General features: G+C 45.6%; 1 protein-coding gene across 2 annotated transcripts; it reads left to right on the forward strand.

Moving 5' to 3' along the window:
- The first annotated feature begins 879 nt into the window (after positions 1–879).
- On the forward strand, positions 880–21,409 carry LOC134402448 (fetuin-B-like). Of its 2 annotated transcripts, XM_063131895.1 has the most exons (7): positions 880–1,177; positions 3,827–3,994; positions 7,827–7,914; positions 12,764–12,918; positions 18,155–18,268; positions 19,074–19,187; positions 19,945–21,409. In XM_063131895.1, the coding sequence occupies exons 1-7, from the start codon at positions 944–946 to the stop codon at positions 20,332–20,334; spliced, it is 1,263 nt and encodes a 420-aa protein (XP_062987965.1). In that variant the 5' UTR covers positions 880–943; the 3' UTR covers positions 20,335–21,409. The 2 variants fall into 2 exon arrangements, with proteins under 2 accessions (XP_062987965.1, XP_062987966.1); XM_063131896.1 differs by lacking the exon at positions 7,827–7,914 and having other exon boundaries at positions 12,751–12,918.
- The last annotated feature ends 2,722 nt before the right edge of the window (positions 21,410–24,131 follow it).

Genomic DNA, 24,131 nt, shown 5'->3' on the forward strand with positions numbered 1-24,131 from the left:
TGATACAACCCAGGTCTGCCCCCTCATCCACAATCAGATCATGGATGAGGGAGATTTTGTTTTGGACTGACCTGGCATTCAGCAGCAGCAGCACCAGACCCGGGAGCAAGCTGATAAGGCCGCCAGGAACTATCCGGTTGGGGTAGGAACCAGAAGAGGGAATAGCTATAAGGAATCTATCCCCTCTTCTCCTCATCTGGCCTGTTCCTCCCCTGGCACCATACCTCCCCCTACCCGTGACCACAGTTATGCAGGCATCCCTATATCCCCCAGAGCTCCCCAGGCACATATTAAAAAGTAATTAATTTTTTTTTACAAATTGCTGCTGGTTGGCTGATTGGTGATCTTCAAACAGGTACATGCAGTACAATGGCTCCTCTGTGCGACGCAAAGTGCGGCACCAAGTGTGCACTCAGCGCGGCGCCGAGGCGCTGCCTCTGGCAGGCTGGAGATGTACCTGTAGAGTAAGGCGGAGCACCTGGTCAGCTGACGTTCAACAGGTGAGGGGAGGGACTGCAGAGAACAGGCCCCTGCAGCCTCCGTTCTTCTTTTCCCACACCAGCCAAACACACCCCACCTTCCCTGCCTCTGGCAGGCTGGAGATGTACCTGTAGAGTAAGGCGGAGCACCTGGGAAGTAAACCACATTGGACGTGACGAAATGTACTTCTAACAGATGTTGGATACAGCCCAATGTTGGTGTACGACTAAGAACTCAGAACTGGTTTGTGTTTCACACTACAAACATACAACGTCCTAATCATTTACTCAATATTTGTGGTTTACGCATCCAGGTTTAAAGGTGATGGTCAGTGTGCAGAAGGAGAACAACAAATATTATTTAATGATCCTAAAGTATATAAAGAAATGTGAATGCATTTCAAAAGCCTACTCTTAGAGACAGGATCCAGATTCTCTCTCTGTGGTCCCCAGACATTTCCAAAATGGCTCTTCTAATTTATTTCCTGATCGGGATTCAGGTACTGGGCTCTTTGGCTAGCCTTCTACCAGTGCTTCCGGAACCGACGCCACCGCCTCTTGTATTTCTTTCCCCACCATGTAATTCTTCTGTAGTAAAGACTGTTGCCGAGATGGCTCTTAACAAGATCAATGCCGATCGAAGAGAGGGCTATGTGTTGGCTCTCCACCGAATCTTTGATGTCCGTGAACTTCCACAGGTGAGCAGTCTCCCTTGTATTGGCTGAGTTCTCCTCCTTTCTCTCAGATGCATCAATCTTCAAAGATACCAAATGAGGGAGGCGGGCACAGAGCGGGTATCCCTTTTTTTGTCCTGTACATGAAGTGGGAGCTGGGGTCCCTCCAGTGTGATGGCATAAATAGCTGTCCCCTATCCTACCTCTTCCCAAGTATTCCTGCTTCTACCTACACATCAGCCCAGGTTTGCAGAGGGAAACCTGCTGGCAGCTTTGCCTTCTCTGGAGGCCACAGAGGTAGCCAATGATAGCTCCAATTTCAGAACTGCGAAATTGAGGCAGAGGAATAGGAGAGAGAGAGAATGAAATGATTCTGTGTGGGATCATAGCACAAGTCACAACATTCTAGGCCCCCGTCTATACGACAACGGGATTGCTCCTCATTGGATATAAGCCCGAATTTTAGTTGATTCAAATCTAGGCAAAGAGCGTCACACAGCAGCAGCAGCAATGGTTGTTTATCTCCTGAATTTTTTTTGAAGTGCAGTTATTAATGCACACATGCACACATGCGTTCATATGATAATACAAAGCACAGATGAGTGAAGCTATAAATTTCATCTGTGGCGCTCGGGGGGAAGGAACAAGGCAGCAGAGGAGGATGCGAGAGGGGGGGGAAGCAGCGCATTGCAAAGGACAACCTTCCAAAAAGAAAATTTATTTATTTATTTATTTATTTATTTATTACATTTTTATACCGCCCAATAGCCGAAGCTCTCTGGGCGGTTCACAAAAATTAAAACCATCATAGAACAACCAACAAGTTAAAAACACAAATACAAAATACAATATAAAAAGCACAACCAGAAGCCCGTCTACACTTGTCTAGATGAAACGTAACAAGTTGGCAGAGATGACGTCAGCAGTCACGTGATGCTGTTGTTGTTACGTTTCTTCTGACTTTTAAAACCGTTCCACTTTCTGTTAAAATCGTTTTAAAACTAACAATGTGCCCCAACCTTTCGTTGTATTCAATGCCGTCTTTCAAAGTCATGTCTCGTGACCATGGTCTTTGCTTCCTGATTAGGATGTGAGGGCTTTTCTAGGGGAGGGAGAGCTGGCACAACGCGACAAGGGGGAGGGGGAGAGGGAGGGAAGGCGGTGAAAGAGGGGACAGAGGCTTAATTTTTTAAAAAAACCGCTTATCTTTCGGGGCGCACTGGGCCCCTTTAAGACGCTGCAGGGCTTCCCTCGTCCCTACGCGTCGCCCCGCCTCCCTGCCGGCTTATCCCGGCAGGTCTAGCTCAGAGTCACCGGAAGAAGGAGGTTTACTTCAGAGCTAATGAAGAACGTTCTAAAGAAGAGTGTGCCCGGGTAAAACGATAGAAGAAAAGGTATTTCGATTGACTGGGCTCAAGTTGCATTTTGTAACGTAGCAAGGGAGGACGCAACAATGCACTTAAACAACGGTGTAATGAATAGTGTAGATCCTGCCCAGGATAAAACCACGCAGCAAAATTGATATAAGGTTAAAATACAGAGTTAAAACAGAATAATTTAAATTTAAGTTAAAATTAAGTGTTAAAATACTGAGTGAATAAAAATACTGAGTGAATAAAAGGTTTCCCAAAAGCAGGAGAAGCCAAGGACGCGGGTGGAGAGGCGGTCAGCCCAGGGGGATGTAGCATTTAAACACACCGAGCTTTTCTCCAATAAGCGAGAGGAGGACTGAACACGTCTCCTCCCTCTGGCTGCCCGTTTCCCCTCTTTGTTTTAATATTATAAGCTCTATCTGTGGAGCTCCACAGAATCATATAATTCAAAACGAAAACGGCGCGGAGGAACGAGGGAGCCAGAGGAAGCCATGATAGGTGGGAAGGTGGGAAATCGGCCAATCACTTTGTCCTGCGTCAAAGCTACACCCACACGTCAAAATGCGATTTAACTCCCCCAATGACACATAACTATAATGCGGTGCAAACTCGGACATTGATCCAAAAGTTGCTGTAAATCGCAACTGTGAATATGCGCATTATCGCGTTAAAAAGCTGCAGCTGCAGCAAATGGACAGCTGCATCATGTGTCCAGAAATGTGAATCTGCATGTTTAGGTCGTGGTAAAGAACCTGCATTGACATCCCCTAGGAAAGCAGAGCTCAGTGAGCATGTAAGGAAACACCTTGCATCTAAGGGTCTTTCCAGATGTGCTACCAATGAAACGTCAATGTGCAGCTATTTTTTCTTTTCTTTGTTAATGGATGGTCGACAGTCAGAGAAATGGCACAGGCAGCAGTAGGAAAACACAGGAGGGTTATGAGTTGAAAACAATGGTGTCTGGAAAAGCCACCCCACTCCGTAAAACTCTGCTTCGGCTATTGGGCGGTATAGAAATGCAATAAATAAATAAATAATAAATAAATGAGGCAGGGTGATGGCACAATAAAAGCCTCGTCTGGACACACCTAAGAGCAGTCCTTTCATTGGGGGAGGGGGCTCTCTTAGATGGTGGTGGAAATCTCCCTCTTCGTGGGTTTTGAAGAAAAGGTAGTCAAGGCGTCTGTTGAGAGCATTTGGGGATACTGGGAGATGTGGGATTGGAAGAGAATGATCAAAACTTGCATAAATGAACTTTTGTTGACATCAGTGTTCACTTCCTTGCCCATAATTTGTTCAGCGGAATAGGTTTCCTGCTATGAATTACATGCAAAGGATTGTGGCTTCTTATGAAAAGCAGCTCGATGGCTCTCTCTTCTATCTCACCTTGGATGTGCTGGAAACTGAATGCCACGTCCTGAGCAGGAAATTGCCAAAAGATTGCGAAATTAGTACTATGCCTCGGACAGTAAGTATTTCATCTGCACATTTAAAGAAATACTGTAGTTGTATTCAGATGGGACCCAGAGAGGTTCGCAATACATTTCAGATTGGAAGTGGTGAAATCATTTACATAAGCTCTCGGGGGATCCACGTCACTCACACCCTAGGCCAGTATCCTTGCAGCCCTGTATTTATCCCCCAAGCCTTCACAAGATCTCTGAGCTGCTACATCCCCCCACCTGCTACTACTTACTAATTCTTTCCATGTAGAGCATACTCAGGCCTTAGCTAGACCAAGCTATATCCTGGGGTGATACCCGGGATGGTCCCTGTGCATCCAGATTAGGGGTGTGCACGGACCCCCCGCTCCGCTTCACTTGCAGATCCGTGATTTTTGGAGTGGGCCGCTTCACCCCGCCCCCGCTCCGCCCACTTCCGCTCCGCTCCACTCGGAGCTCCGGATCCGGATCGGAGCTCCGGTTTTCCCCCCCCATAGGGTTGCATTGAAAGCTAAAAAATTATACAACTTTTTTTCTGTTCAAGTTAGAAACCTCACATTTGGCACCATGACACCTCATGGGGGTATACACACGCACGCCAAGTTTCAAGGGAATCCCATCATTCCCTGATTTTGGGGGAATTTTTGAAAATCGGGCACCCCATTCACACCCCTTTCCATAGCTCCGTCAATTTGCACGTTAGAAACCTCAAACTCGCCACCATGAAAGCTTATCCAGGGATACATATGCACGCCGAGACTCAAGGCAGTCCCATCATCCCCTGATTTTTGGGGAATTTATGAAAATCCAACACCCCTTTCCATAGCTCCGTCAATTTTGCACGTTAAAAAAAAACCTCAAACTCACCACCATGAAAGCTTATCCATGATACATACGCACGCTGAGACTCAAGGCAGTCCCATCATCCCCTGTTTTTTGGCAGGGCTTAAACCTGCAAAATTTGGAACTTCCAAAACTCCAAGTGAGCGCAGGAAGGACTTCTCCCCTGAGTCAAAGCCACACACACACAACATCCCTGCGAGGTGGGCAGGGGAGGAGGGAGGGAAGGCAGGCAGGCATGCAGCTGGCATTTCTGGGGGCATAAGGAAGTGAGCCAAGGATAAGCAAGTAATGCATATAAAATGGAATAAATAAACAAATAAATAAACCAAGGAGGGGTGGAATTAAAAGCAGCAGTGTTGCTGAATAAACAGCAAGAAGAACTTTTTTAAAAAGGCTATATCTGTCTTTTACCAGCAATAGGGGGACGTGCCCGGGGGAGAGGGAAGCAGCTGCCAGTTCAGCTCAAGAAAGCCATTGCTTCACCAACAGCTCTAAGAAGTAAACGCTCACTTCAACTCATAATAGGCATCGCTCCACCACTAAGAGAGAAGTAGAACGCTCACTTCGACTCATGATAGGCATTGCTCCACCGTTTTACTCTCTTTGGAAGGCTCTAATGGCCTTCCAGTACAGGAGAGAGTGGGGGCACGTCCACGATGAGATGCCCTAGGGGAGCTCATCCCCTTGCACCACATCTTTTCAGTTGTTCCCCAAAGTTAGGGTGGGTAGCAGTGCTGTGTTTCTATCTCTTATTCTTGGCTTAGTATATGATTTCAGGTTGTGTTTGTGCATTTGGTGGGGCTACTGTGTTAAAAAACACTGGGGAAAGTCCGTTCAGATTAAGAAAGAGAAGTTTCCCAGAATCCCAAGTTACCCATTTTGCCTATGCCCTCCTCTAACTTTGGGATCATGTGATCATGACCGGGAGCTGACTCTGCCCCTCAGCCCTTTGAAAAAGGTATTTTTCCCGCCGATTTTTCCAAAAATTCTAGCGCGCGACCCGCACCACGCAGAGAGATGAGAGTAGTCTCAAAATGACCCCCATCCACGACTCTCTGCGCATAAGAATTTTCAGAACGATAGCTTAAAAATCAACCCAGTTATCTCCGATTGTTTTCCTCAATGCAATCCTATGGGCGAAAACCACCGTTTGACCCGCGCTGTCCGTTTGTTTACCCAATTTGTAAAAAATTCTAGCACGCAACCCGCACAACGCAGAGAGGTGAGAGTAGTCTCAAAATGACCCCCATCCACGACTCTCTGAGCACAAGAACTTCCAGAACGATAGCTTCAAAAACAACCCAGTTATCCGTGATTATTTCCCGCAATGCAATCCTATGGGCGAAATGTTTTCAAGATGGCGATCGGAGTGCTCCGCCTGAACTAGGAGCTCTGAAAAATGGTCGCTTCTCTTCGCCTTGCTTCTAGGGGTCCGCGGTCCGCTTCTACTCCGCCTCTGGGTAAGGCGGAGCAGGCCAATCCGCTACTGCTTCTCCGCTCCTAATCGGAGCGGAGCACATGCCTAATCCAGATGATGCACAGGGGATCCCGGGCTCAGGGAGGAATCAACCCTCCCTGGCCCCGGGATATAGCCTACAGCTTTGGGCCCGGTATTTTCCACGGTCTCTGGCTGAGCCCGAGACAGCGGAGCATGTGGCCCGTTTTCGTGGCTTGACCCCAGCTATGCACCCATCAGGGGCAGGGTGGGGGGAGTGGGGGAAATGATTTTTTTTTTAAAAAAAAAAAACTTACCTGGGTGCACAAGCATTCGTGCACATCCGGCCCTTTAAGAACAAATAAAATGGCAGGCGCGACAGCTCTCCTCGTGATCTCACGCGCCTCGTGTATAAACAAAGGCGAGATCACGCGATAGTTGCATCGCGGCCTCTCCCCTCCTCTCGCCCGGATTTTAAGGTTGGTCTAGCAAAGGCCATAGATAGCCTTTGTTGTATAGCACATGCCGTTTCAAATGCCAATTTAAACGTATGGGTGTGGATACCTAAAGCATAGTAAATTCTGGTAAGATGGCAGGGGCAGTAAGGATAAACAAAATGGCCAGTTTCATTTTCTTTCTCTTGTCCATTTTTCAAGCCTTAAATGGACTTTGTCCTGATAGTCCAGAATTTTTATTTAAACATTTACATGTATTACATGCATCTCTCCTCATACTCACATTTTTGTACACATTTTTGCAAGCATCTTTTCAGTAATATAATGCATTTTCATCTTCTTTTTGCTAAAATACACATTTTGCATACATTTTTGGAATGAAGAATTCTACAGCAAAATTCAAAGAAGTGCAAATGTCAAACAAAAGATGAGTTTGGGTTTGCATAGTGGCTCGAAGGGATGAAACTAAAATGAAAATCAACCCTAATTCCCCCACCCCCACCCCCACAATCCCTCAGTGACAGCACAAAGTTCATGGTGACAAAAATTAGGGAATAGGTGCATGGTGCAGGAGGAATGCTGTGGAACAGAGGTGGAGAGACATTGGCTGTAGAGCATTGGTAGAGTGCCTGCTTTGCTTGCAGATGGTGCCAGGTTCAATCCACAGCATCTTCAAATAGGTCTAGGAAGGAATCATACCTGGAACCTTGGAGAGCCGCTCCCAATCAGTGTGAACAATACTGGGCTAGAAGGAACCATTGTCTGACTCAGAATAAGACAGCTTCCTAGGATGCTCAACGAGACAATGCAGGAAAGTTCTCTGAGACTGTATGGAGGGGTTGGGGTTATACACAATTGTTATACACAATTGCTGGTTTTGGCAGTAGCTGCATATTTGTTGGTAATATCTCCAAAATATACAGGAGAGGGGGGCAGATCTAGTAGAGTGATATAATAAAAGGAATATGAAGTATGTGATAAGTGATATGTGATATGTGCATTGCAAATTGGGGTAAAGATGAGGCCTGGATCTGGAAAAGACAAAGATCTCTGGTTTAGGTTACATCCCATTATTGGCAAAACAAATTTGCTCTACAAACTTCAGCTAATTCTTTAATGTTCCAGATCTATGGACAGTGCAAAGCAGTGTTCCGGCTTGGCAGGAAGGTGGAACATAGTTTTCTATATAACTACGACTGCATTTTACGCCAACGTATGTATTTTTATATATTGGCTTGAATACAAGGTGAAAGGAAAATTCATGTTTGCATTCACAGACACACACACACAGACAGACAGACAGACACACACACACACACATATCCCAGTGCAGTGTTAATGATTTGCCAAAGTGAATTAAAATGAGGTTGCACTAAGGAATGCTGGACCGAAAATCTAACCGTATATACCCATTTTCACAGTGCTCTTGTTCTTTGAAATGTACCCATTGCTGATATTAGAATTTAGCATGAACTAAACATGTTGACCAATTCCAGTTGACCAGTTTAAACTGGTAGATTCACAAAGGATACTACGCCTGAGTATTGACAGGGGGAGTGTGTCCCTGCTGGTACTCTTGGACCTCTCAGCGGCTTTCGATACCATTGATCACGGTATCCTTCTGGAACACCTGAGGGGACTGGGAATCGGGGGCACTGTTCGTCGGTGGTTCTGGTCCTATCTCTCGGGCAGGTTCCAGATGGTGATGCTTGGGGATAGCTGCTCCTCAAAAAAGGAGCTGCTGTGCGGCATACCGCAAGGTGCCATCCTTTCCCCAATGCTATTTAATATTTACATGAAACCACTGGGAGAGATCATTTGGAGGCATGTAGCGGGCTGCTATCAGTATGCTGATGACACCCAAATATATTTCTCTATGCCTTCGACAACAGTGTCAGCTAAGGATAGTGTGTCTCCTCTGAATGAATGCTTGGAGGCGGTAACGGGCTGGATGAGGAAAAACAAACTGAAGCTGAATCCAGACAAGACAGAGGTGATCGCTGTCAAAGGCCACAACCTGGGTTTGGAGATGTGTCAACCAGTTCTGGATGAGGTACACTCCCCCTGAAAGATTGTGTTTGCAGCTTGGGGGTGCTTCTGGATCCGTCGCTCCAAATGACAGCCCAGATAGGTGCAAGGGCCAGGAGTGCCTACTATCAGCTTTGGCTGATACGCCAGCTGTGCCCCTTCCTAGAGTTAGAAGACCTAAAGATGGTAGTGCACACGCTGGTAACTTCAAGGCTCGACTTCTGCAATGCTCTCTACATAGGGCTACCTTTGTGCCTTGTCTGGAAACTTCAACTAATTCAAAATATGGCAGTCAGGGGTGACCACATTACACCAGTTTTAAAATCTCTTCACCGGCTGCCAATTAGTTTTCGAGCAAAGTATAAAGTGTTGGTTATCACCTTTAAAGCCATACATGGTTTGGGTCCAGGCTACCTGCGGGATCGCCTTCTCCCACACAATCCGCCCCGCACACTCAGGTCCTCTGGGAAAAATCTACTTTAGCTAGCAAAAACTAGATTAACAACTGTTACCCAGAGGACCTTTTCTTCTGCTGCTCCCAGACTGTGGAATGGCCAGCCAGAGGAGACTAGTCAACTTAACAGTCTCCTATCATTCAAGAAAGCTATAAAGACTGATCTCTTCCTGCAGGCCTATCCAGTGGACTTTTAAGATGTTTTAAAAATGTTTTTAGGAAGTTTTTTAGGAAGTTTTTAACAATGTATATTATGTTTTAATTATTACGTATTTTATCGTTTATTGTTGTTCCCCGCCTCAATCAAAATGAAGAGGCGGGCAAGAATTATTATTATTATTATTATTATTATTATTATTATTATTATTATTATTATTGCACATGACTACTTTTAAATTCAAATATGTTTAACCAGATCAAAACCTGAAATGTCCAAGGATTGACAGCCGATTTTGAAAATGAGGCAAATCTTTGGCATTTTTAAGCTGCATTTTATTTTGCTAACGAGGGTCAAACTGCACTATTTATGTATTTATTTATTTATTTATTTATTTATTTTCTAATCTTTATGTAGATTTTGGAGCGGTGAACAAATAGAATAGAAGAATAAAAACAGAATAGCACACCATTAAAAATTACACTTTTAAAAGAACAAGGTAGAGATAAAACCATAGCCAGTCATTCAGAAAAGTCTCCTGGACTTCCGTTCTTATTCTCCTTGATCTAACTGCAGCCTTTGACACGGTTGATCATGATCTTCTTTTAGATTCCCTTCATGACCTTGGATTTGTGGCTCTGTCTATAACTGGTTTGCCTCCTATCTAGCGGGTCGCTCTTTCAGTGTGTTGGCTAATGGCAGCTCGTCTTCTTCTTTTCCCCTTTCAGTAGGGGTTCCGCAAGGCTCGGTGCTTGGCCCATTGTTGTTTTCTTTATACATGTTGCCCTTGGGTAATCTTATTCAATCTCATGGCCTCCAATATCATCTGTATGCTGATGATACACAATTATATCTTTCATCTCCGGATCTTTCTCCTGATGTTCACGATCGTATCTCGGCATGTCTTTCAGATATCTCAGCTTGGTTGCTTCATCGTCGTTTGAAACTTAATATGGCAAAGACTGAATTGCTTGTTTTTCCTCCTAAACCTTCTCCTCATCTCTCATTCTCTCTTACTGTCAATGATGTTACACTTACTCCAGTCAAGGAAGCTCGTAGTCTTGGCTTTATATTTGATTCCTCGCTCTCCTTTATTCCTCATATTGAGGCAGTAGCTAAATCCTGTCATTTTTTCCTATATAATATTGCCAGGATTCGCTCATTTTTGTCTGTCTCTTCTGCCAAGACTCTTGTTCATGCATTGGTTATTTCTAGGTTGGACTACTGCAAACTTCTTCTCACTGGCCTTCCTTCTTCTCACATCAGTCCGTTGGTTTCTGTTCACCACTCTGCTGCTAAGATCATCTTCTTGGCTCGCCGCTCTGACCATGTAACTCCACTTCTGAAATCTCTTCATTGGCTTCCAATTCACTTCAGAATCCAATATAAAATTCTCCTGTTGACCTACAAAGCTTTTCACGGTCTAGCTCCTTCCTATTTCTCCTTTCTCATCTCACACTATTGCCCCGCTCGTGCTCTCCGCTCCTCTGATGCCATGTTTCTCGCCTGCCCACGGGTCTCTACTTCCCTTGCTCGGCTTCATCCATTTTCTTCTGCTGCCCCTTATGCCTGGAACGCTCTTCCAGAACATTTGAGAACTACAAGTTCAACCTCAGCTTTTAAAGCTCAGCTAAAAACTTTTCTTTTTCCTAAAGCTTTTAAAACTTGATTTTGTTCTGACTTTATACTGTTAGTTTTACCCTACCCAGTGCCTGTTTACCCTATCCTGTGCCTGTTTGCATTCTCTTCCCCTCCTTATTGTTTTATTATGATTTTATTAGAATGTAAGCCTATGCGGCAGGGTCTTGCTATTTACTGTTTTACTCTGTACAGCACCATGTACATTGATGGTGCTATATAAATAAATAAATAATAATAATAATAATAATAATAATAATAATAATACAAACAAAAATTCAGGAGGAGCTGAAATTGGTACCTGCCTGACCTCCAAAGGCAGGGAATTTCATAGGAAGGAGGCCACCACATTGAAGGCTCTTTTCCTGGTGACTCCAGACAGACCATAGGTCCATGTGGAACCACCAGGAGCATGCCCTCAGATGACCTTAGTGACCGGGCAGGTTGATAGGGGAGAAGGTGCTCCCTCAGGTATCATGGTCCCAAGTTGTTTAGGGCTTTATACACTAGGACCAAAACCTGAAACCTGGCCGGGTAGCGAATAGGCAGCCAGTGCAGTTCCCTCAGCAAAGGAGTTGCATGCTGAAAGGGGGCAGCTCTCGACAATAGCTGAGCTGCTACATTCTGTACTAGCTCCCCCTCTGGAGCAGTTTTAAGGGCCTCCACAGCCACTCCAGCGACACTGATTGATCTAAGAGTGCTCCCAAACTACAAACCTGATCTATCGGTGGGAGTGCAACCGAAGGAGATAGAGCTGCGTGTTATCAGCATACTGATCACATACAGCACATGGAGTTTCCCCCACATGAACTGTGCTTTTTTGTAAGATTCCTCCAGGGGGTCTTGGGGGATGTGGGCAGTGAGGGACTTGGACGACACAGGGAGGAACACAGTTCAAGTCCATTCATGCACCGTGCACTGCCCCATGAGGATGATGCCTGGTGAGTAAGCCTAATGGAGTCATCCACATGGTACTTTCCCCACTATGGAGGACCCCACACAACTGACTCAGCCATTGCAACTTCACTGCACACTGGCTTCCCACAATGGGGGAAGCTGGCACGCAGTGAAGCAGTTTCCTGGTTGATGCTCCAGGTGAAAGTACCCGGTACCTTTGTTAGTACATAAATGATGTTGAAGGTATGGCCCTAATAGCATTCAGCCCAGGAAAGAGTAGGGGGCAGTCATCCAGCCCCACACTCCTGGCCCTAAAGTAACACTGTTATTTCAATTCTGAGAGTATAGGGCAGAATCTACACTACTGCTTATAATGGTTTATAATAGTTATGACAACTGTTCATGCCCAGGACACATTACATATACAGTTTTCATACCGTTTTTAAAGTGTTATATCCTGCTTGGTGTAGATTGGCCCTAGGACTCTAGATTCTGAAAGTATATGGGGCAAAGCAAAAATATAAAGAAGTGAGGAAGATGCCCAATTATGTAGCAGTGCTGTAAGGAAGCAAGTGGGAACCCAATCCACTCCTCAGATGCGAGATCTCTGAAATCCCCAAGTGCAATAAGAGCATAATTGTTTTTGTTGTTAAAAAGAAATTTGGAACAAGGGCTTCTGTGCTCAGCTTTGACCATCAAGTCAACTCTTTTGGAAGAAAAGCAATACAATTCAGCTTTTCTGGCCCAAAGATTTAATTCACCCGGTAGCCATGCTGGCTGGGGACAATGGGAGTTGTAGTCGAGCACATCCGGTGGGCGCTATGTTGGGGAAAGCTGATCTAGCTGATGCTGGTTTGTTGTTTCTTCCCCAAATGGTTCCTCCTGAAGATATATCAATGCGATGTGGTGACTGCACTGGTCTTGATGACCCCACTGAACCCCAGTATCAAGAGGCGGCTGCTCAGATGCTTGCCAAGTTCAATGCAGAAAGCAACCATCCGCATTATTTCGCCATCCTCAATGTCGCCCGAGCAACTTCACAGGTAAGGTTGAAGTTAGATGTCAAAAAGGTTGTTTGATCCAACACCTCGTTCTTTTACAGAATGGGTGAAATCCTGGAGGACAGACGTCAGTGCTACCGCCCATAACCTGCTGCCCTCCAGACAGGGCATTGCTAGGACAGTGCTTAGACCATGAAGACCAAGCCCCAAATCTAATTCCCATGGCCCTGGATCTATTCCGCCTTGGGGCCCAGTATTGGGCAAAAGGCGGGATACAAATAAATATAGTCATAATAATAATATTCCGCAGAGTGCTGAGTGTCCATTAATGCCAATGGAAGGAACTTCTCTCTGCTTACCCTTCCTTCCCACATACTGCTGCACATACACACACAAACACACACACACACAACTACAACCGTTGCATGGCAATGAAGCCCAGCAAAGGTATTTCCATTGGTGCCAACAGATATTTCTCCTAAGCTTAGGTGTTATTTAGGAGGGGAGATTTCCAGAGGGATCACAGTTGGGGAGGAAGGGTTACTACCCCTTCCCTTTGCACTGCCCCCCTCCCTTATTTATTTATTTATTTATTTATTACATTTCTATACCGCCCAATAGCCAAAGCTCTCTGGGCGGTTCTCAAAAATTAAAACCATTAAGAACATAATAAAACATCCAACAATCTAAAAAACCAAATACAAAATACAATATATTATTATTATTATTATTTATTTATATAGCACCATCAATGTACATGGTGCTGTACAGATTACACAGTAAATAGCAGGACCCTGCCGCATAGGCTTACAATCTAATAAAGTTGTAGTAAACAATAAGGAGGGAAAGAGAATGCAAACAGGCACAGGGAAGTGTAAACAGGCACTGGGTAGGGTGAAGCTAAACAGTATAGAGTCAGAACAAACTCAATATTTAAAAGCTATAGGGAACAGAAAAGTTTTTAGCTGAGTTTTAAAAGCTGTGATTGAGTTTGTAGTTCTCAAGTGTTCTGGAAGAGCGTTCCAGGCGTAAGGGGCAGCAGAAGAAAAAGGACGAAGCCGAGTAAGGGAAGTAGAGGTCCCTGGGCAGGCGAGAAGCATGGCATCAGAGGAGCAGAGAGCACGAGCGGGGCAATAGTGTGAGATGAGAGAGGAGAGATAGGCAGGAGCTAGGCCGTGAAAAGCTTTGAAGGTCAACAGGAGAAGTTTATATTGGATTCTGGAGTGAATTGGAAGCCAATGAAGAGATTTCAAAAGTGGAGTGACATATAAAAAGCACAACCAGGATAAAACCACACAATAGAAATTGATATAGGATTAAAATACAAAATTAAAACAGTAAAGTTTAAATTTAGGTGTTAAAATACTGAGAAAATAAAAAGGTCTTCAGCTGGCGACAAAAAGAATACAGTGTAGGCGCCAGGCGGACCTCTCTGGGGAGCTTGTTCCACAGCCGGGGAACCACAACAGAGAAAGCCCTCCTCCTAGTAGCCACCTGCCTTACTTCCTTTGGCAGGGGCTCACACAGAAGGACCCCTGTGGATGATCTTAATGTCCAGGCAGGTACATATGGGAGGAGGCGTTCCTTCAAATAACCTGGCCCCAAGCCGTTTAGGGCTTTGTATGTTAGTACCAGCACTTTGAATCGGGCCCGGATCTGGACTGGCAGCCAATGAAGTTGTAAAAGGACTGGCGTTATGTGAGTCTGCCTTCTCTTTGCCATTGTTAGTGCTCTTCACAGTCTTTTGTATCATTGCTTGACAGACAGAGAGCCAGTGAGCAAATAGGCATCTACTGCTCCTCCTACCACCACTATCCATAGAATCATAGAATAGTAGAGTTGTCAGGGGCCTATAAGGCCATCGAGTCCAACCCCCTGCTCAATCCAGGAATCCACCTTAAGGCATACCTGACAGGTGGCTGTCCAGCTGCTTCTTGAATGCCTCCACTGTGGGTGAGCCCACGACTTCCCTAGGTCATTGGTTCCATTGTCTAACACTCAGGAAGTTTTTCCTGATGTCCACGCGATTTAGAAGCTATACTTCTATTAATGCAGCCCAAATTAGCATTTGCTTTTTTTGCAGCCACATCACACTGTTGGTTCATATTCAGCTTGTAATCTACAACAATTCCAAAATCCTTCTTGTTATTAATAAAAAGAGCATTGATCCCAGGACTGAGCCCTGCGGTATCCTGCTTGTTACCTTCCCCCAGTTTGGGATGCTACCATCGATAAGCACTCTGTAGCCGACCGTGAATCCACATAATACTTGTTCCATCTAGCCCATTTTTAAGTAGTTTGCTGATCGGAATGTCATGTGGTGCTTTGTCAAAAACATACTTTTTCCCCAGCAGTCCTACACTCCACAGGGGAGGTTCCCCAATCAAAGAATGAGATCAAGTTAGTCCGGTAGGATTTGTTCTTGACAAATCCATGCTGCTTTCTACTAATCACTGCATTATTTTCAAGGTGCTTACAAATTGATTTCTTTTTAATCTGCTCCAAAAATTTCCCAGAGATGGATGACAGACTAACTGGTCTGTAGTTCCCAGGTTCCTCCTGTTTGCCTTTTTTGAAGATAGGGTCAACGTTAGCCCTTCTCCAGTCATCCGACACTTCATCAGTCTTCCATGATTTCACAAAGATAATAGACAGTGGTTCTGAAAGTTCTCCTTTTTTTCCTTTATGAAGATAGGGACAACATTAGCCCTCCACTCATTGTCCAGCACTTCACCCATCCTCCATGATTTCACAAAGATACTAGGCAGTGATTCTAAGAGTTCTTCTGTCAACTCCTTTATTACTCTGAGGCGTTTGTGCTAGAATGAGAGACAGGTGAAGAAGCAGATTGTAATGGTGAAGAGGGAATCAAATCCAGGAAGATCTTTTCAGCGGGACCCTGCAATGGTGTGGGCCCTCGTCAGGTGCCCAGGTATGCCTACTCTTGATGCTGAGTCTGGCTGTTGTTGCTGCTGCCACTCACCAGGCATTTGCTCTGTGTTGCAGTCTTACATTTCACCCCAAAAGAGGAAATGCATCATCAAGAAGAGGACAAAAGATCACACTACTTTCCATATTGCATGCACATACTAATTTATAGGGATAGGCCACTTTAGAAATCATGACTGTAACTTCAAGAGACACAATCCATCTCTCTCACACACACATGGGAAAATCAGTGACCAGCTGGCCTCTGTGTCTGCTCGTTCTGCTGTCTGGATGCTAACTGCTGATGGGCAATTATTATTATTATTATTATTATTATTATTATTATTATTATTATTTATTTATATAGCACCATCAATGTACATGGTGCTGTACAGATAACACAGTAAATAGCAAGACCCTGCCGCATAGGCTTACAATCTAATAAGTTGTAGTAAACAATAAAGAGGGAAGGAGAATGCAAACAGGCACAGGGAAGTGTAAACAGGCACAGGGTAGGGCAAAACCAACAGTGTAAAGTCAGAACAAACTCAATATTTGAAGGCTATAGGGAAAAGAAAAGTTTTGAGCTGAGTCTTAAAAGCAGTGATTGAGTTTGTAGTTCTCAAGTGTTCTGGAAGAGCGTTCCAGGCGTAAGGGGCAGCAGAAGAAAAAGGACGAAGCCGAGTAAGGGAAGTGGAGGTCCTTGGGCAGGCGAGAAGCATGGTATCAGAGGAGCGGAGAGCCCGAGTGGGGCGATAGTGTGAGATGAGAGAGGAGAGATAGGCAGGAGCTAGGCAGTGAAGAGCTTTGAAGGTCAGTAGGAGAAGTTTATATTGGATTCTGAAGTGAATTGGAAGCCAATGAAGAGATTTCAGAAGTGGAGTGACATGGTCAGAGCGGCGGGCCAAGAAGATGATCTTAGCGGCAGAGTGGTGGACAGAGACCAGCGGACTGATGTGAGACGAAGGAAGGCCAGAGAGAAGAAGGTTGCAGTAGTCCAACCGAGAGATAACCAGTGCGTGAACGAGAGTCTTGGCAGAAGAGACAGACAAAAATGGTCGAATCCTGGCAAAATTATACAGGAAGAAACGACAGGATTTAGCTACTGCCTCGATGTGAGGAGTAAAGGAGAGCGAGGAGTCAAATATGAAACCAAGACTACGAGCTTCCTTGACCGGAGTAAGCGTAACATCGTTGACAGTAAGGGAGAATGAGAGGTGAGGAGAAGGTTTAGGAGGAAAAACTAGCAGTTCAGTCTTTGCCATGTTAAGTTTCAAACGACGATGAAGCAGCCAGGCTGAGATATCTGAAAGACATGCCGAGATACGATCGTGAACATCTGGAGAAAGTTCCGGAGATGAAAGATATAATTGTGTATCATCGGCATACAGGTGATATTGGAGGTCGTGAGATTGAATGAGCTTGCCCAAGGGCAGCATGTATAGAGAGAACAATTCCAAGGCCATGTTGCTCTCCCTTCTTGTGATTCTTTATCTTTTAACCGGTTGTCAGCTGGACGGTCCTAGAAGATGCCTTCAGATAAATGATTGCCATCTGTAAAGCAGGACAGGCCCATGGTCAGCAAAATCTGGTCGCAAGTGTTCACTCTGCATGCCTCTCTGCTCCCCAAAGTACTAGCTCCCTGCCCTTAAGCCTGACTTCTTTACCTTCCTGGATTTCAACTAGCTATTTTCCCAGAAAGGTAATTTTTCTTATTGTATGAAGCTTAGAGATTTTTAATGGAATCAATTAATAAGTGTCTAACTATTTAGCTAACTAACAATACATAAGACAAATGTTTCCAGGCCTGCTTTAGATTTAAACACAACAAATTACATTTAAATAAATGAAACTGTTTATTGATATTCTTGCTGTTTTGGCTTCTTAGGATGTGTTCTCCCCTGCCCCACCACACACTCCACACCACACACACACAAACGCACGCACATGAGCACCACCCAGTGATGTGGGAGTAATCTGCAATGGATTCAAATGAGTTCAAATTACTATAAATCAGATCTGCAGATTCCATAGTGTTGTGGACCAGTTTTTTCACTTTGGGGGCAGAATTGTACTGAATTGCATTTGGGATAATGGGAATTTGCATAAGTAGAATAAAATTATGGTTTTTAAAAAATCAGACTCACTCCATCAATGAGCGGATGATGGAATGAGAGGCACCTGACAATACGGAAAACACAGATCGAATAGATTGAACAAAATCCATGCGTCCCAGGGTTTGAAGCTGTTCTGTTTTTGTTACTAAACACAAGCATTTTGAGGCTCATTAACTGGTACCTCTTGCAGATGATGCACACTTTCTAACCCCTTCCCTGCATCCTTTTCACAGGATTACTTTGGAATTTTAGCAAATCTGGATTTTATCATCCAGGAGACCTCCTGTCCCAAAAGCAAGTCCGTGACAGATGTCTCCAAATGCCCACTCCTTCCACCTGAAAAGGCAGTAAGTATTCGTTGGTCTTGCGCAGAAATTCACCTTTGTGGAACCTTGCTATTCTTGCACCATCCATTTGTTCTCCAAGGACAGGTTCCTCTGCCTGGTTTGATACTATAGACCTGCCCTTGGGAGTCCTGAGGCCCCTATTGACAATCTGGTTTTGGGATACACATTCAGATTAGGCCCCTACCACACAGGTAGACTTGTGCGTGGGTTTGCATGGGGTCCACCCCGTTGCTCCAGTCTTTGTCTCTGACTATGTATCTGACTCTCCCGGGAGAGCAAGTGAGAGTAAACACCAATACAGGTATAATAAATCTCTGAAAACACATCGAAAAACAGGTCATAGTTTTGTTTTCAATATGAGCTAGATAGAAGGAGGGGTTTGAGATTTGTTCATTTTAAAATGCCTGAACCTTGCTGTTTTAGGATCCAGACCTTAGTCCAAACCTCAAGAATGGTGACAGTATTTGTGCATGAAGGGACCATTTTGGAGCCAAATCAGGTTTATATGGGAGACTGATGATATCAGGCCAAGAGATCAGAGTGGGAGCAAAGGCAAAGGCCTTCAACATTCCTGGCAAGAACCTGCTTTAAGCTCAATTGAGGGCAATTTTGGGGGAGAGCAGATTGGATAGCAGGAACGGAGAACATGGGCCGTTGAGAGAGAACATCCAAAGGGTCACAGCCACTGCTGAGACCTGCAAAACAGTTGGCCGTGAACATTTTAGATACTGGAACTTAGCAGCCAGACTAGTTTGAAATTGCTTATTCTTACACTCTACTGACAAAGGTGTTTTTTCTTCCCTAGGAGACAGGTCTATGCCAAGGTTCTAAAGGACGCGGTGAGCCAGTAATGCTGCCAGACGGTCAGATAGAAGTAAAGAATTCTGTCGGTGTAAAATGTCATTTCTTCCACTCGGAGGTACTGCCATTATACAAATCTACGGTGCTACCACATTTAGAATACTATGTACAGTTCTGGTCACCACATCTAAAAATGGATATTATAGAGCTGGAAAAAGTGCAGAAAGGGGCAACTAAAATGATTAAGGGGCTGGAGCATCTCCCCTATGAAGGAAGGTTACATCAGCTGGGATTGTTTAGCTTGGAGAAGAGGAGGCAAAGGGGAGACATGTGCAAAATTATGCATGGTGTGGAGAATGTGGAGAAGGAGACATTTTTCTCCCTCTCTCAAAATACTAGAACCCCAAGGGGTCATCCCATGAAGCTGATTGGTGGGAGATCCAGGACAAATAAAAGGAAGGACTTCTTCACACAGCGCAGAGTTAAATTATGGAACTCACTACCACAAGATGTAGTGATGGCCACCAATTTGGATGGCTTTAAAAGGGGGTTGGATAAATTCCTGGAGGCGAAGGCTATCCATGACTGCTAGCCCTGATGGTTGTGTGCTATCTCCAGTATTCAAGGCGGTAAGCCTGTGTGCACCAGTTGCTGGGGAACATGGGTGGGAGGGTGCTGTTGCACCATGTCCTGCTTTGTTGGTCCCTGGGCGATGGCTGGTTGGCCACTGTGTGAACAGAGTGCTGGACTAGATGGACCCTTGGCCTGATCCAGCAGGGCTCTTCTTAGGTTCTGATGTTCTGATGTTCTTTGTGAGCAGCCCTAAGATGGCTGTCAACCCCTGAGGAGATCTTCCTTATGTTTCATCCCATTAGGCAACTAACAGCACAGAGCAGAATCCACAGTCTGCTCCTGAACCCGGGCAGGATGGACACAAGGAGGAAAGTGAAAGCCACATGTCACAGCATCATCATCCTTATTCTGCTCATACGTTCCTAGCCCCGGAAAGAACAGTGGGCCGGGTGATCTTTATTCGTTTTGAAGGACAACAACCACATGGGACACCTGCTCCCCCTCAAGTGCAGCATCCAGAGGGGAACAAGACAGAAGGGGACAAACCACTTAGACTAATCATCCCTCCATTCCCCGCTGGGTTTTCAGAATCAGACACTTGTCCAGGAGAGAGCTCAATGGATGTTTTCGACCTTGAGCTGCCCAGTAGGCCCATAGTTAAATCACCGCCCCAAATGTCCCAAACTCAGTAATGCAGTATGCTGAGAAGCTAGTCAGCTTGAGGCACAGGAAAGCTTTTAGATCAGGAAGGATGGGCTGGGTCTTGGGATCTCTCCCTTACAAAAGGCATCACTCTCCTGTTGGATCATGGATTGAATTAACTCACACAGGGGTCCCAGAGGAAACTCTGCATTATTACAGGAGGCAATCGTGGCTTGCATGAGTGGAAATGCTGTACCAAGTGAGCTCCCTCTTGCACTCTTTCTTCACCATTTGATCCAAACTAGACACGGCAGGGGCAGCTACAACTGTGAGGCATGCGTTGGCCCTCTTTGTGTACATAGAAAGCATGGGGTTGGGATGGGGGAGTTTCCTTCTCACGTCAGCTGGGCTGGGAGAAAAATCCCCTGGTGCAACAGGAGGTAAAGTGGGGAGGGCTCAACAGCCCTCAGCCTCACGCACCTTTGGGCTGTAAGAATGGCCTCCCAGCCCCAAGCTTTCTATCAGGACGGAGCAGGCATCTGAACGAACAAATGTGGCTGCTCTCAAACATCTACTTTGTGTGCTCCAAGCCCTGACAAACTCTGCCTCTAGCCAAACAGTGGAGGGGAGCCCATTAGCACACACCCACCAATTAGTAATAGCGTAAAACATTGGAGGGAGGTCAAAATGAGGGAATCCCCTGCTGGAGTCAGGCTCAAAACCCTACTGGGCCCAACTCCAAATGAGGCTCCTATGACTTCCCAACCACCACCACCCCTGGCAGTGCCACTTCCCCTCCCCAAGTTTTCTAACTACAGGCCTCATGATCTCCAGGAGGAAAATGCCCATCTGTGCGCCATTAGCATCCATGGAGAGAATTTGTGGCTCTCACTTGTGTAGAAGTGACCCCTCCTAGATGCCACTTGCGTTGCCCGCCTTCTCAAAGTGACCTCATGATAGCTAGAGAGCTGTTCTCTCTTTTCCCCTTCTTCCCCTCCCCTCCCCTCCCCTCCCCCCCACCTTTTCACTTGTTCATCCCAGACGTCGTCCTTGTCATGTGAGAATGGCAACTGTTTTCTGTGCCGGAGGGAATTTTATAAAATACTCAATAAAGCAGCAATGTGATGTGTTTGTCTTCCTTGCGGCTATTAGATACCAGAACATTTCCATTTTCACTTTTGAAACAAGCATGTCTCTAGCCCTCAGGGTTGCAGGAAGACCTGCAAATGTGTGATGAAACATTTTAGTTCTGGAGACCGGAAACTCTGTGGGTGACTGTAATGGAGAATGAGAAGTGACAGAACAAATCTGGCTGCCCTCACCTATCTAGTCTTTGTGCTCCAAACTCTGCAATACTTTACCTCAAGCAAAACAGATTGAGATAGAGCGGAGCCATTCGGCACAGCCCTATTAATTAGGTCTGGTGTAAAATGTTGAAGGGACGTCAAGATGAGGGCTTCCCCTGCTTGAGAGAGGCTCAGAACACTACTGGGCCCAACTCCAAATGAGGCTCCCACCACTTCCCAGCCCTCCTGACAGTGCCAGTCCCACCCCCCAAGTTTTCTAGCTACATGCCTCATGATCCCCAGGAGGAAATGACAATCTGTGCTCCATTAACATCCATGAAGAGACTTTGGGGGGGGGGTGCCTTCCTTCTATGAAAGAAACCTCTCCCAGCCCTCAGTGGCTCCTTTCCCCTTCTCAGAGTGACCTCATGATAGCTAGAGACCACTTCTTGGGCCTTAGCTAGACCTACCGTTTCGCCGGAACAGAGAAGGGAAGATCTCGCGATGTGTTTATCGCGAGATCCCTCCTCTGTCTACACGTGACACGCGAGTACCTCAGCAGGAGAGGCGTTGCGTCCGCCATTTTTAATTTTTTTTTTAAAGGACAGGAGCGCACGAGAAGATCTGCGAATGAGTGTTGAGCGGTTTTGGCTCAGGAAAACCAGGAGGCCTGTAGGCGACACTAGAGACAGCTAGACAGCCATCTGTCAGAAACGCTGCAAAGTGGATTACTGCATTCAGCAGGGGGTTGGACTCGATGGCCTAACACGACCTTCGCTTAGCTTAAATGAGCTTCCGTTCATTGGCCCTCATCCATTCCCCCACTCAGGCACCAATTCAGGACATCCACTACCTCACCTGGGTTGGATGAAAAGGAGAGTTAAGCCAGCCTACATCCCTGGATAACCTCCCCCAGCGGTTTCATATAGATAACATGTGGATAACATTGAGTCTTCTGGAACCCTGTGACATAATTGCCATGGAATCGAGTAATAATCTTCCAGACTACCTTCTGAAAATGGCCATCTAAGTAGGAATGGAACCACTGCAGAACAGTCCACCAACTCCCAACCCAGACAGTCAATCCAGAAAGGTGCTGTGGTTGATGGTACTGAAAGCTGACAATTAGCCACTAAGGCCTAAGGTTTATCCCAGGATCATCCTGGATTCATCCCTGTCTGAGCGCTGGATGCCCTGTGTGGCACTTAGATGAACAGGTTTGACCCCAGGACAATCCTGGGATAAACCTTAGTTCTAGCTGCGGCCAATGTGAATTGTCAGGGATTGCTGGAGTTTTTCAGCAGGAGCTGCAACACCACCCGTCTGAAAATGTACATTGTAGTGTGTTGCCTAGAAATTCAAGCCTTGTGTAGTGTCCACCCAGCTGCCAGCTGTTGCTACCAAGTATCCCCCCCCATCTATCTTCATAACCTTCATTTGTGCACATACACGAGGCAAGCAAGCACAGAACGTCTTTCCCCTGCAAGACATGGGGAGGGAAAGGAACTGGGGAGGCCTGCCTGGGGTGAACTTAGCAGCGCTCCACCTGATAGGCAGGAAGTTTGGGTGGTGGTGGGTGAAAGAAGAAACATTGCCCAATAGCCTCCAAGCCGATCAGGCAAAGTTTGGGAAGAGAAATAGAAGGGGCGCTGTCCAGGGCACTCAGAAAGGTTCAGTGGAGGATGGGCCAGGCAGACTGAGGGCTCATCTACACTAAGCAGGATATTCCACTATGAAAGTGGTATGAAAGTGGTACATAAAAGGCAGGAGCCACACTACTGCTTTATAGCGGTATTGAAGTGCACTGATAACTGTTGGGGCCCATTGATACAAACCATATACTGCTTTCATAGTGCTATATCTTGCTTGGTGTAGATGTGTCATGGGCCCCCACTGTTGTCAGTGCACTTCAGTACCACTATTAAGCAGTAGTGTAGATCCTGCAGCGCACTTCAATACCTCTATAAAGCAGTAGTGTGGCTCCTGCCTTTTAGATACTGCTTTCACAGTGCATTATCCTGCTTGGTGTAGATGAGCCCTCATGGGGGAGACTTTTCTTTCCCTTTTCTAAATGCCACCAATTGGGTTTTTCCTCTTCCCCGTGTAATTTCAGCTCATTTCAAGAGCGGAAGAGAAGCAGGAAACAGAGCCACGGTAAGGAAACACAATTTTCCCCCATCTGAAAATCCTCTTAGTCTGTTTTCAGCATTTGCATTTCATATGATTGACAAAGGTACTTTTGTCTCTGAAATGCAATGGTTTTAAATAAAGAATTTGCCTTTGGCACCTTTGAGAATACGTTTTCTTTTTGCATTTCATTTAGTTTGGCTGCCTCCCTTCTAGTTTTTGTTTGTAGATCCAGATGTTGCAAGAAAGTTAATGCCTCTTGAATGAAGTACTAACTTCCTGAGGATGAAACCCAGATATGGAGCCCTATTCAGGAATACCATCCAAGATTAACTGCAGACCGGATCAGATGTCCAGAATCTTACCCTGGAAGGAGAGGGGCACAGCTGGTGCAGACAATGCCTTTAGTGAGTTACAGGTTGGATGCACATGTG

Source organism: Elgaria multicarinata, chromosome 8 (genome assembly GCF_023053635.1).
Source record: "Elgaria multicarinata webbii isolate HBS135686 ecotype San Diego chromosome 8, rElgMul1.1.pri, whole genome shotgun sequence".
NCBI lineage: Eukaryota > Metazoa > Chordata > Lepidosauria > Squamata > Anguidae > Elgaria > Elgaria multicarinata.

Coding starts and splice junctions, on each gene's coding strand:
- LOC134402448 (XM_063131895.1), top strand. CDS start 944: ATGGCTCTTCTAATTTATTTCCTGATCGGGATTCAGGTACTGGGCTCT. Junction 3,995..7,826: donor TTAGTACTATGCCTCGGACA/GTAAGTATTTCA, acceptor TTAATGTTCCAG/ATCTATGGACAGTGCAAAGC. Junction 12,919..18,154: donor TCGCCCGAGCAACTTCACAG/GTAAGGTTGAAG, acceptor TCCTTTTCACAG/GATTACTTTGGAATTTTAGC.